We start from the raw sequence: 12,211 nt of genomic DNA on the forward strand, positions 1-12,211 counted from the left end.
GAAAACATCAGTCACATCCCCTCCTCCTTCAGAACTCTCTCTCCAAACTGGAAAGTCCCGGTCATTTTCATTTTTCCTGTTTTCCAGTCCTCCTTCTCTGTATCTTTTCTAACTATCATTCTTGCAATACAGATACCGGACTATATTCAGTAGGCAAAATGTGCGTGCACCAAAGTTTTGCACAGTGGAAAAATCATGCTTTCTGGTTTGTTCACAAGACAGCACTGAGACAGGACTGACATTATTCTGAATAAATATGCCTGACACCACCTCCAAGAAATTTATGTCATGGGCCTGTCAAAGCTCTCCTCCTCCTCTGTCTTCAATCTTTTCTTCACCCTCCTACTGCATGCTCACATTCCTCCAAGCCAAGTCCACACCACTCTCCCATTTTTCTGCTACACCTCCACTTTCCACGGCTCCCTTTCCAACTGTAGATAAGCGCAGGACCCTTCATGCACTGATTTGCTATGCACAAAACACTGCTGAACATGCTATGAAAAAGATATGGGAAATCCACTGCCTCATCCCACAGCTAGCTACCAAGAGACATCTGTGTTTGTCCTGCTGTTGGGGGCAGTTGTTATCATTTGTATAATGTAAAGAAACTCTTTTCACGTTTATCTTCTTGACCTTGTGCTTTACCTTGTGTATGAAAGTTTGTGGGAGCCAAGCCCAGCTCCTGTGCTCAGGGCTGCTGAGACTAGATGCACTTCAGCATCTCTGCCACAGTGCTTGCACCTCCCACAACCTTGGCTTCAGTGCTGAACATCACCAACCAGATGAGTCAAAGCAGCATTGCTAGCCAGGAGAAGGGATGTAAGGGAGAATAGGATCAAGCTCCACCTCTCCTTCCCCCTCATCTTTGCCTCTGCACAAAAAGTCCACTATTTTCACAGCTATTTTGCCAACACTGGAGAGAGGGTGCAGTGAAAAAAAGTGCTAACCAGGGTGAAGCATGCAGGCACCGCTTGTCTGTTAAAAGGAAAGTTGTCAGGCAAGTGGTTTAGTTTTGCACAGTGCACAGCTTGGGAAGGGCTTTTCTTCAGGAAAGAACTGAGACATCTTTGCTAAGGCTGCATAGATTTTGCCTCTCCCCCTTGTCTATGCCTTTAGGTCACTGCCTGCCTTATGCCTTTAGAGCTAGGGCTTCCCATGACACTCAAATCTGCTGTTGCTAAGGGTAATTTTCACTGGTTCTTTCCAGAGGAACATGTATTCTGACATAATCTTAAATAAAAATCACTAGGGGGATTTAGTCAAAGAAACTTAGTGTTGGTTTTGTTTTGCAGTGGAAACCTATAAAGCATATTTATCAGCAGTTTATATTCTAAACAAAGGGTCTGCTTTGGCTCATCATGAAATAACGGAATTCTGACATTGATTTGAGAATGATTAAACCCTACAAAAACATCTCAGCTGTTCTGAGACTAGACTATAATCCCAGACGCTTTCTCTATAATATTTAAAATAAAATGTTTCACAAATGAGCCTTGAGATCTTAAATTAATTTAAATTAATGAGAAATGCATAGCCTGGTGATTGTGTAACTTCATTGAAGGTACAGAGTTTATGACAATATGAGTGAAAAGAGAACATTTTTCCAAACATTACCCACAAGCAGAAAAATTATAATAAAAACATTCACTCTGTAGAGTAATACAAAATAAAATATTATCATCTGATCAGCTCAAGTAAGGCTGATATATATCTCTGAATTAACATTTCTCTGTACAGTTGCAGTAATTTTACAAACTGATACTCAGTTGAACATATTTATAACACAAATTATACACTATGTACAAACCTAGTTCTCCAATGAACTCTTTGTTCAGCATGCTTCAACACAGAAGTCATTTACCAGTTTCTAGGACAGGATGCTAGCTTTCCCCAAAACATGAAAAAAAATCCACTTGCTATCACATGGTGGTGTTCTTAAGTCACTTGTTTGTTACCATATGTTACAGAAGAATAGAACCAGTCACAACAATAAATATCATTGCTTATTATGAACACAGACTTATATTCATGCGATCACACTTTCAGCCTGAGTGCTTTTACAAGACTGTAGGATCCATTTATCTTTGCCTTTCTGAACACGTAGATCAAAATTGCAACTACGGGTACTGCTATAGCTGTTACACAGGAGAATGCAATAATCACTGGTATCATTTGATCTGGTTTTTCCAATCTTCCTGGAAATGGAGACAAAAGGAGAAAAAAAGTTCTGTAAAAACTAATTAAAACAGATACATGTATATTATTGTAAAAGCAGAGTTATTGACGCAGAACACTATTCCTGCTTTCATGCACAAAGCACAATTCAAAACATTTTCCTTACGCTGTTTTCTTTAGTAACTCCATATTGCACACTTTAATTCCTAGACATTATCTCGGTCTTGAATTTGCTATGCAAGTTCAAACCTGATATCATCTACAATGAATACCATGGAGTTCATGAAGAATACCAGAAGAATATGCGTATTTTACCCAGGGAACATCTGGGGACATTTCTACCTCCTGGAAACAATGCTTCAGGAGAAGACTGTGTTTAAAAAGCCCAATCATTAGATCTTTTTGTGAAACAGAACTTTATCTGGGTTAGTATCACTGTTCATACATGTGGACAGAAATGCAGCAAGGATCCACCTTCTTCTGGCTCTATCATTAAAGCTATCTCACCAACTCAGGTAAGAGAGACAATAACATCCACACTGAAAGGAGGTTAAATATAGCTTATTCTCAACAGCTGTTCTTTCATTTGGTTTGGTTTTGGTTTTGTTTTTTTTTTTAGGTTAACCGTAGTATTGCTGTGCAAAGATCAGTTATGAACTAGTGCTCACCTTTTCACAAAATTCATTAGAAAATTTGAACAAAATAAGTTGAAGGCAATAGATCTACCTACCTACAACAGCTATCTCAATCACTTTGATGTTGTTTCCAACCTCATTGAAAACATCAAGCAAGTATCTGCCTGTATCATTTTTGGTGACATTGTAGAGTATAAACGTTCCATTCACTGATGGGAGAATAATTTCTTTCTCCTGATGGGCTTTTTTCAGGACCATCTGTGATGGTGGGTTACTGTATGTGCTACATGTAATAGTGACGTTTTCTCCTTCTTTAACATTTTCTGATGGATATATTAAGACAGTAATGTTTTGGGGAGGAACTGAAATGAAAATAAATGCAAGGTTGGGTTTAGCAAAAAAACAGAAGCAAAAAACTCATGAGGTATCACCAGCTTATACACACAAAGTACTAATCCAGTTAATGGATTCATTATAATATTTAAGCACGTAGTTTGGGACACTACTCTGTCACTAGCTATGCTTCTCACATCACAGTCAACAGCAGCTGACAGAAAGAACATTTTATGAGTTGATGGAGTATGGTGCTTATCTTTTACATTATATGGAGTTTTTCTTCTTTTCTTATTTTAAATTCACTGTTTATTCATCTGGGTTCATGAAAGGACACAGACCAACAGACCCAGAGGTTGATGTCCTCTTTCAACAGGAGATAAATAGAAAAAGCAAAGGAAGAAGTCCTAGAATAGCATTTTTTTCACTAGGTTCCACAATTTTACATCCTGTTTTCAAAGGTGGAAGTGGAACTATAAAAAATTTTGAAGCAGCAATTATTTTGTGCATCTGCTGTTTTGGACAGAAGTTTTCATTAACACTAAGATCCTACCATTTATGACAAGAACCTGTGCAACTCCCCTCAGTTTTTTTAAAGACAATAAAATCTTAAAGGAATTGAAGATGTTATTCTGTCTGTCTAAAACAAATCCTAATATTAACTCTGTACAGTAGTTATTTTAACTAACCTTTGACATGAAGTACTATGTGCTGAGACCGCCCTCCCAGTTCATTAAGGATATGAATTCATATGTTCCTGTGTCGTTTAGCTAAGCCTGCCTACGGTACCTTGGCCATCTGCTGTTTCAAGGGTTGTGATCCCATCACCTATTCTCTTTCACAAAGTACTCTGAACAGATGTTAACATCAGGCAGCTGTGCAAGAGATGGGAACACCTTTTCCTTGCATCACTGTATTTGAAGGGAAAATTGCAAGCATATTTTTTGGTGCAGCTACAAAAATAGCAAAGAACAAGGAAGATACATGGACTAAAGGCAGCAGTGATCCCTAAGCAATACACTGTTGCCATACTATTAGCAGAAGCTGCAGGGGTAAAGCAGTGAAGTTCTCTTAATACTGAAAATGTAATTTTGTTGTCATTGCATGAAGGTGGAGGATTCAACATTTGGTATAGCTTAAATGTAGCTTGCGAGAACATGATACAGAGTCGTAAATTAAAGGAGAGCCTATAATACAGTCCCTCCACAGAGAAGTTTCAATATGTACTTTCTCTTTGAACCTTTTGTATGCAGGTATCTGGATCCTCCCCTGAGACCTGTTTAGAAGAAAATAAAGGCTCTGCATAGCTTCTTTGCCTCATGCATACATTTGCCAATTGGAAGGAGTGATGGAAGCCCAATTGATATGAGAACTTTGCATAAACTATCTGTACTAATGCAGATTTCACCCTTTACAGTTTAAATCTTCCTAAATGACTTAACTGCATTAGGGCCACCTTTTAATTCCATTGACATCAAAGACAGAATTCCCTGTCCTTCACAGAATGAGATCTGGACCTAAAGTACATAAACCAAAACACTTATGTTCTGTCTTGTTCTACTAACCTTGAACAAGTAATTTCACAGATTTTTCTTCTTTGCCAAATTGATTATAAGCTTCACATTCATAAAGCTCCAGATCTTGACTTTTTATTTTCTGTATAGTTAAAGTTGCACCTTCAGAAATTTTCTCAGACTCCCCAGTGGCCTTCTTTTTCTTCCAAGAGATCACAGGAGCTGGATTTCCAGAACTAGTACATTTCATCATCACAGTTTCTCCTTCTTTAACAGCAGTAGCAGGGATAACAGAGATAGTTGTATTCTTTGGTCCATCTGAAAGGAAAAATCCTGTCGTTAAACAACAATGGATTTTTTGAGAGATGGATTCAACATGTCCTACTGGATGCCAGGCTGCTGGCCTCCCAAAATTAATTTATTTTTCATTCTCAGAATAAAGCACATGGTATCAGAACTTCCATACAAACTTTCTGTAGCCTAAACGTACTAACCAAGTATGTTAAGAGGGTAGACGAGTTTCTTGCTTATTCAGATCCTGACTTAAGACTGCCATTACAATAAATATTTCATGTCTTTGTTCTGCTCATCAGCACTGCTTCTTTCTTTGAGGAAGAGCAGAGGACTACGCTGATTTTTTTTGTACTCACAGGGCTTTGTTTAGTTTGATAGTTACATTTATCACTGAAGCAAGTGGAGAATTTATTTATTTTATTTAGAACATTATTTTTAAATGATTGGGAAAACATTCCACATACTTACATTTCACATTAAGTGTTATTTCACTTTTACTTTTCCCAAACTTATTTTCTGCTACACATTCATAGTCTCCTCCATTTAGGAATGTCACAGATGGAAGGAGAATCCTCCCCTCGCTGTAAGGCCCCATGTCTGCATTGTCAGATTTTCTTCTTAAAATAATCTTGGGTGGAGGGTTACTCTCAGCAGAACATTGTATGGAAACATTTTCTCCTTCTTGAACGGTTGTAGAAGGTTTAACAGAGATTTTTGCAATGTTTGGAGCACCTGCATGACAAAAGAAAAGGCTGTTATACTAATGCAAAAGTACTAAAGATGGAGAGGGTTTTAAGAAATCAGGGATTGCTTGCCCAAGGATCTATTCATGTTGGTTTTGCTTCCATCTGGGATTTTTGGCTCTATTGAAATAGCAGTAATAGTAAGAATAATAATTTTTTTTAAATGTCCTAAATAGTTTTACTATTAAATGACTACTAAATTTACTACTAATGACTAAAACTACTAGCTCAGAGAAGAAGACTGATGTCCCTGTGAAATAGTTATGTACACTGGCACTTCATGGTCCATGAAATAACAGTGTTCCTCACATCACTACTTTCTCAGATTCTTTTATCACTTTGAGTATGTATGCATGTACAACAGCAGTACAGAGAGAATTAGCTGAAATTTAAAGATAGAAATGAAAAGCACAGCCCATGAAGAGCAGCAGTAAATTGAAAGCTAAATCCTGAATACATAACAAGGAAGGCCCCATAATTTCCTAATTTTCAGTGTTTCAGCATCTTCCATCCTAACAGGCAGCTGCCAATTGGGTATTGGATAATACATGTTAAATTAAAGCAGACTTGTACCTTGTATAACAATGTCCACAGTTGCTTCCTCTGTTATATTAGTTACCGGATTAATTACTTCACAGATGTACAGTCCTGAATCAGTGAAACGAGCATGGGGAATAGAAAGGACATTGTTTTCTATCAGATGCCGATTGCTTTCATCTGCTAGATGTTTTCTCCAAAATATTTGTGGGGCTGGATTACTCTCAGTCACACAAGTCAGTTTTAAAGGATCTCCTTCCATTGCCAAGTTGCCTGGAGATGCACTAATGATTGTATTTTGTGGACCAACTGTAAGAGAAGAAAAGAGAGATAAGGTCAGTAAGTTAATGAAGAAAGACATGCCCGTCTTTAACACTAGCTTCTCTAGAGGTACATTTCACACAATACCAAGAATGAATGAATATTGCGTATTCCAGTAACACAGTGGAACAATTTTTCCAGACTCGGTAAGACATTTAGTTTGCAGCTTTGAAAGCAAAACTAGACAATATATGTGTAGTTTTTTCCCTGACTCTTACATTTGTCTCCCTATTGTTTAGGTCTATAAACTTGGAACCACTTGGAACCATACAATGGCAATTTTAAAAACAATTGTTTATCTGTGTGCTGACATTTTTCTTCTGGTCTTTACCTTCTGACTGAGTGCCACTGTCCAGGGTAAGAGAGTGAGAGAAGAGTTACTAAAGCATTGCCTGAATTCTGTCATAACAACAGTGGGTATTTAATGACTCGGTGACTGCTACTGAATACAACAGAATTCAACAGAATACAATAGACTATCTACATAAAAAAACAGGTAAGAAGCACAGATCATAAACGATTTATAGCACACACTTTGTAAACCCGTTCCATGAAACTGAACATTAAACTTGGTGTGAAAGCCCTAGAATAAAAATACTTACAGTTTGCATTCAATTTCTGAGAAGTTACTCTTTCTTTGGGTTCAAAGTCCATAGTAGGAATTGGTAACTTTGCCACACAGGTAATGTCTTTCCCAATATCTTCAGCTGTAGGATTAAATGAATATGTCACAGTTTTGGTCTCTGTATTTGTGCTGTCATCTTCATAAAACTCTTTCTCATGAAGAACATGTTCCTCTTTCTTTAGGAGTACTTCCAGGCGATGAGAAGGATACACATCAGGAATTTTACAGGTGACAGTGACTGGTTCTCCAGCAACCAAGGATGGGCTGATCTCAATGATAGGATCACTGGGGAAAGCTGAAAGGATAAAATCCATTTCTTTAGTCTAGTAGAGATAAGTTCTAGGGTCAACATAAGAGCAAGATCCAGTCATCAAACATCTTGAACTTAGAGTCATTCAGAACATGATATCAACTTTATTACAAGAGATATCTTGATAGGAAGACATACAAGTCTTTCATAAGCAGTTCATACACTAACAGGAATTATATTTGTACAATTGTTGAAATATGATCACAAATTATCTACTAAGATCCAGCAAGGCACCTAGGCAGTGGTACAGCTGCCTAAATATAGGCATCCAGAGCAATCTATACACTGGTGGTATCCTATTTTCTGTGCTGGTAGGTTTAGACATCTGAGTCATTTCCCTGCAAACTGCAAAAGCTTTAATTTTTTTTTTCCAGATCTATGAATGTTTTGGGTAGTCTATGTTTCAAGTATTACCAAGAACAAGAATAAATAAGACCAGTACATACTATCTTCAGTGCAGAAAGCTAAGCAGAAAGGGGCTGAGAAAGTCCTGAACAGAGAGATAAAGCAATCTTTCAAGGAAATATATGCTGAGCTATAGCAGGCTCATTATCCTAGCATTATCAGTTAACTAACAACTACAGTATCTAAAAACAATTATGGATTTTTCTGTGAATGTGTACTATTTAAAGAGAATTTTACATTTGTACTTACAGTAAAGTTCAACTTTGATACTCTTCTCTTTTTTCCCTTTGTCACCACAGAAGACAGTACACAGATAATCATGAGAATTCACAATACTAACTGGATTCATAGTCAAGGTAGAGTATGTCATATGATTGTTCACTGTTCCTCCAAGGGGGTTGTCCATCTGTGTTCTCCAGGAAAAACTTGGTGATGCACAGCCGGTAGCATTGCATGTGAGTATAAGTGTTTCTCCAATCTGTGCAACGATTCTGTTAGCAGGTATAATCTCCATTTCAAAAGCTTTAACTACAATAGGGAGAACATACATAAACTCAGCAGCATTCTCAGCATTGATTTTCCCATTTCTTCTCATGTTCTACTGTGACAAGTTTACAGTTGTGTGGAGGTTAAACTAATAAAGCTCATGCAGGGGCTTACATTTCCAAAATACCCAATAAACATTGCTATTTTTGTCAAATACAGACACAGATGACTAACAAACAGTTCTCATCTATAAAATGGTATAAATCCAATGCTGTCAACAAAAATAAATGCATTGGATCTGGTTCAAAAACTTTGTAATATTTGAGGGGAGGGGTGGTAAGTAAGACAGCACAGACAACTGCAGAATCACTTTCAACGGGACATTTAATACTAAACTTGACTGATACTGTCAGGGATCACAGTAAAAATCAAACATGCAGAGATATACTGCAGTTGTCTCCTGGCCTGTCTTTTATCAAGCTCAATAAGAAAATGACTGTGTCATTGCAGAGCACAGAAGAGTTCAAAGTAAATGTCAAAAAAAAAAGTTTCCTGACATTTTGACAGAACTACTTCACTGACAGTTGTATTCACTGAAATGTAAAAGCAAATGGAACAAAGAGAAATAAAGATCAAATAGTAAATTGTAGGTCAGTTTACACTTAACAAAATTAAAAACATAAAGCAAACATCCCCCCCCCCCTCAACTTACCAGTCATTAACACATACAAAATTATTAGCACAGCTTGACTTGTTCTTCTCATCTGTTCTAACATTTGCAATTACTGTTACTAGGTAAAGAAAGTGAAATCAAAAGCCTTGCTTTCTATTTTCTGTGAAGAAGCACAATGAGATCCTGCCGCTCTGCAACAGTTTATTAGAATAGCTCCAGTGTGCTCTTTATAAAGTCTCTCGAGGTGGAGTGGGAAATCCCTGGACGGGGAAATCCAGAGCTGGGAGGAAGAAATCCATACCGGGCTGTGCTGGGGGGCTCAGCGCCCTCTGCTGCTTTTTTCAATAGAGAATTTAAAGCCCGCGGAAACAATGAATACTAACATCTATGATGCAGTGCCTGCTAGACTCAAAAAGACCAAGTCAAGATCTGATCCTGCAAACAACTGATTAAATGAAAGAATGTGGGTAATTCCAAGCAACTGAATGGCACTATATCTCAGATGGAAAAGTTATTGAAGTTTGTTTTCCGTGAAAATATTTATCTAGGGCTGAGTCTTGAAAATACTTCTAACTGCTCCATTCTGTAAATAACTTTAACTCAGTACTGCCTTTGAAAACTGTGCTACCAGTTTAAGAAGTGAAGTTATTCATGTCCCTAGGTATTTCTGATCCCTAAAAATGAAGAAATAAGTCAGATAACAGAAGTCTTGAGATCTGACTCAATAAACTTGAATCAGGCTCATCCTATTTGGATGAGTTGAATGAACTAATTTTCCCAATGCCACTTTAAAAAGTCCCTCTTTCAAGATGCTACTGCTTTGCATTACAGTACCGATATGCTTCTCAGACCTCTTATGTCCTGTTTATGCATAATTGATAATACAACTCCGGGATTATTTTCAGTATTTTGTTTTCAGTGGGTATATGAATCCAGTTTAGATTATTTCTAAGGACAGTTATTACTGGCTAATACAGTGACAATGTTATGAAAAAAGTAAAATAACATTTTCAGTGTTTAACTTTCAGTTGGGAAATGCTATGAATGCAAAGAATGGATAAAGGTTTCCAAATTTCAATTGTTTATTTATTCAACTACTTGAGTAGTTCATATTGGCCAATTATGAATCACTAAATAAAAGCAGCAAGAAATTAAAAACAAAACATGTATGTTTTTAAAATGACTCTGGCAAGTCATTTGGTATGTAATAGTTTGGTCATCTGATGTCTGCGAAATATTGTTGTCATATAGTATATTTTTTAAACAGCACAGATTCAAATATCTAGTAAATGAGTAATAACTTGGAGAAATAAGGGTGAAAAAACAATTCTGTAAATCCTAAAGAAATTTAATTGTTGAAATAGTTAATAACCTAATGTTAGCTCCAAAATACCATGTTCAGGTAATATTTTCCCACTGGCTTATAGGCAGCGTGTCTTCTTCAGAAACTTTTTTTTCTGCTTTTTCTTTGACTGCAGCTGCCCCTACATTTGCATCCTCATCAAAGAATAGTTGGATAGTATAGCTGCTACAGAAACACACTAGGTAAAATAAGAAGCATCAACCACTTTTTTCATACACTTATCATAAACTCATAAATGTAAAAGGAATGTAATGATCGTGGAAAGATAAAATTGTAATCTCAGGCAGAAAGTATGACTTCAAAATAATAACAACAAAAATATTCAGAAATATGATAAAACTAAGCAAGACAACCCAAGAATTAGCCCGAATATAACATGGAAATCTGAAGCACCTCCAATGCCTAATCGAAAGTTACTAAAGCAGTAAATCATTGAAACTGCCACAGTGGATTCTCCCCTTATATATTTTTTTTATTATCATCACCATTGTTTTTATTAGAGGAGGAGGAAGAAAAACCAATTCTCATAAGTCTCAGGAAATGCAGAATTCTGGAAATACTGTTATCAAATCCAGAAATCTAAAATCTATCCAGAGCAGTAAATAAATACTTTTAATCATAGGCAGAGAGAAACAAGAAGTGAAACTCTTCTGCCTTGACTTCTTAAATAATCATAGGCTAAGCTGAAGGAGAAAAGGCAAAATTTCCCTATTTCTGGGAAATCAGTTTCTAGACACAAAAAGATAAAATCACAGGAGTGCATATCCGCATGCTGGAAAAATCCTAATCAAGTCCTCCATCAGATAACATGAAATAGGAAATAACTCTGACCCAGCTCTCAGTAAATTAAACTGGACAGCTGCCATCAACTTTACTGGAATTGGACCCTTACCAGAGAGACTACTATACTGAGTGATACTACTTTAACTCAGATGGCATAAGTAAGAGCAGGGTTAGCCAACAAATATTATTAAAGGAAGTACAGATCTGCCAAGAAATTAAAAAAAAAATCTTAAAACTTGCTCTTCACCCAACTTCAGATGTGAGTCTTCTATATATTTAAAAAGAACGTGTACTTTACTGCTGCTCCTACTATCCACAGCATCAATCTGCAGATAGGAAAATGGATATCAAGTCTGCTTATTTTCAGAACTGGTTGGTCTGAAAAGAAGTAGAGATCAGCTGACGAGTTGTAGCATTTGACCTCGAGAGTTCAGATATTTATTGTTTTATTCAAACAACACAGAGGATGCTGGGCATAAAAATAGTGGATGCATCTAGATTCACAGTGAGATCAAGTATTATAGGATCAACTGGAATAAATCCTGACACCTGCAGAGTGTAATGAAGACTGGAGTGTAACAAGTATTACAAAAATATTACTAAAGGCAAAAGAGATTGAAAGAATTAAGCACTGGGATGAAAATATGTGTTTTCCAATACATCTAGTAATCAAAAGAGACTTTCCTTGAGCTCTGATGGACAAACAAAGATAAAACAATTGTGTGTCTCAGAAGGGAGTTAGAAAAAATCAAGCACATCATTTTTGGCCTGACATCAGAAAATACAAATGTCCTTCATGAAACTGAAACTTACTTCAGCCTTTTCTGGAATTTAAGAAAGAAAACCACTTCAGAACTGTGTTAAGCATTTGCTTTAACACATACTTCTACAACCCTACTAAGTACCTATATGATGAACTTCAATTAATGTCATCTAAGCAAAAGAGATTACAAATTCTTGATACCCTAAAAAATTATTTGAAAAAATTCACATTATCCAACATGTTAGTTATCC

General features: G+C 36.6%; 1 protein-coding gene across 2 annotated transcripts; it reads right to left on the bottom strand.

The window, feature by feature from the left end:
- Positions 1-590: 590 nt before the first annotated feature.
- On the bottom strand, positions 591-9,279 carry VCAM1 (vascular cell adhesion molecule 1). Of its 2 annotated transcripts, XM_026854133.1 has the most exons (8): positions 9,091-9,279; positions 8,142-8,420; positions 7,155-7,472; positions 6,268-6,540; positions 5,420-5,683; positions 4,709-4,975; positions 2,906-3,172; positions 591-2,195 (listed from the first exon to the last, which is right to left on the bottom strand). In XM_026854133.1, the coding sequence occupies exons 1-8, from the start codon at positions 9,152-9,154 to the stop codon at positions 2,035-2,037; spliced, it is 1,893 nt and encodes a 630-aa protein (XP_026709934.1). In that variant the 5' UTR covers positions 9,155-9,279; the 3' UTR covers positions 591-2,034. The 2 variants fall into 2 exon arrangements, with proteins under 2 accessions (XP_026709934.1, XP_026709935.1); XM_026854134.1 differs by lacking the exon at positions 2,906-3,172.
- Between the last annotated feature and the right edge of the window lie 2,932 nt (positions 9,280-12,211).

This window comes from Athene cunicularia, assembly GCF_003259725.1.
Source record: "Athene cunicularia isolate RWA chromosome 8 unlocalized genomic scaffold, athCun1 chr8_part1, whole genome shotgun sequence".
Classification (NCBI taxonomy): Eukaryota; Metazoa; Chordata; class Aves; order Strigiformes; family Strigidae; genus Athene; species Athene cunicularia.

Excerpts from the sequence above, each read along its gene's own strand:
- VCAM1 (XM_026854133.1), bottom strand. The coding sequence starts at position 9,154 with ATGTTAGAACAGATGAGAAGAACAAGTCAAGCTGTGCTAATAATTTTG. Across the intron at positions 8,421-9,090 it reads TTTGTATGTGTTAATGACTG|TTAAAGCTTTTGAAATGGAG; the intron begins GTAAGTTGAGGG and ends TCCCTATTGTAG. Across the intron at positions 3,173-4,708 it reads TGTGAAATTACTTGTTCAAG|TTCCTCCCCAAAACATTACT; the intron begins GTTAGTAGAACA and ends TTTTCATTTCAG.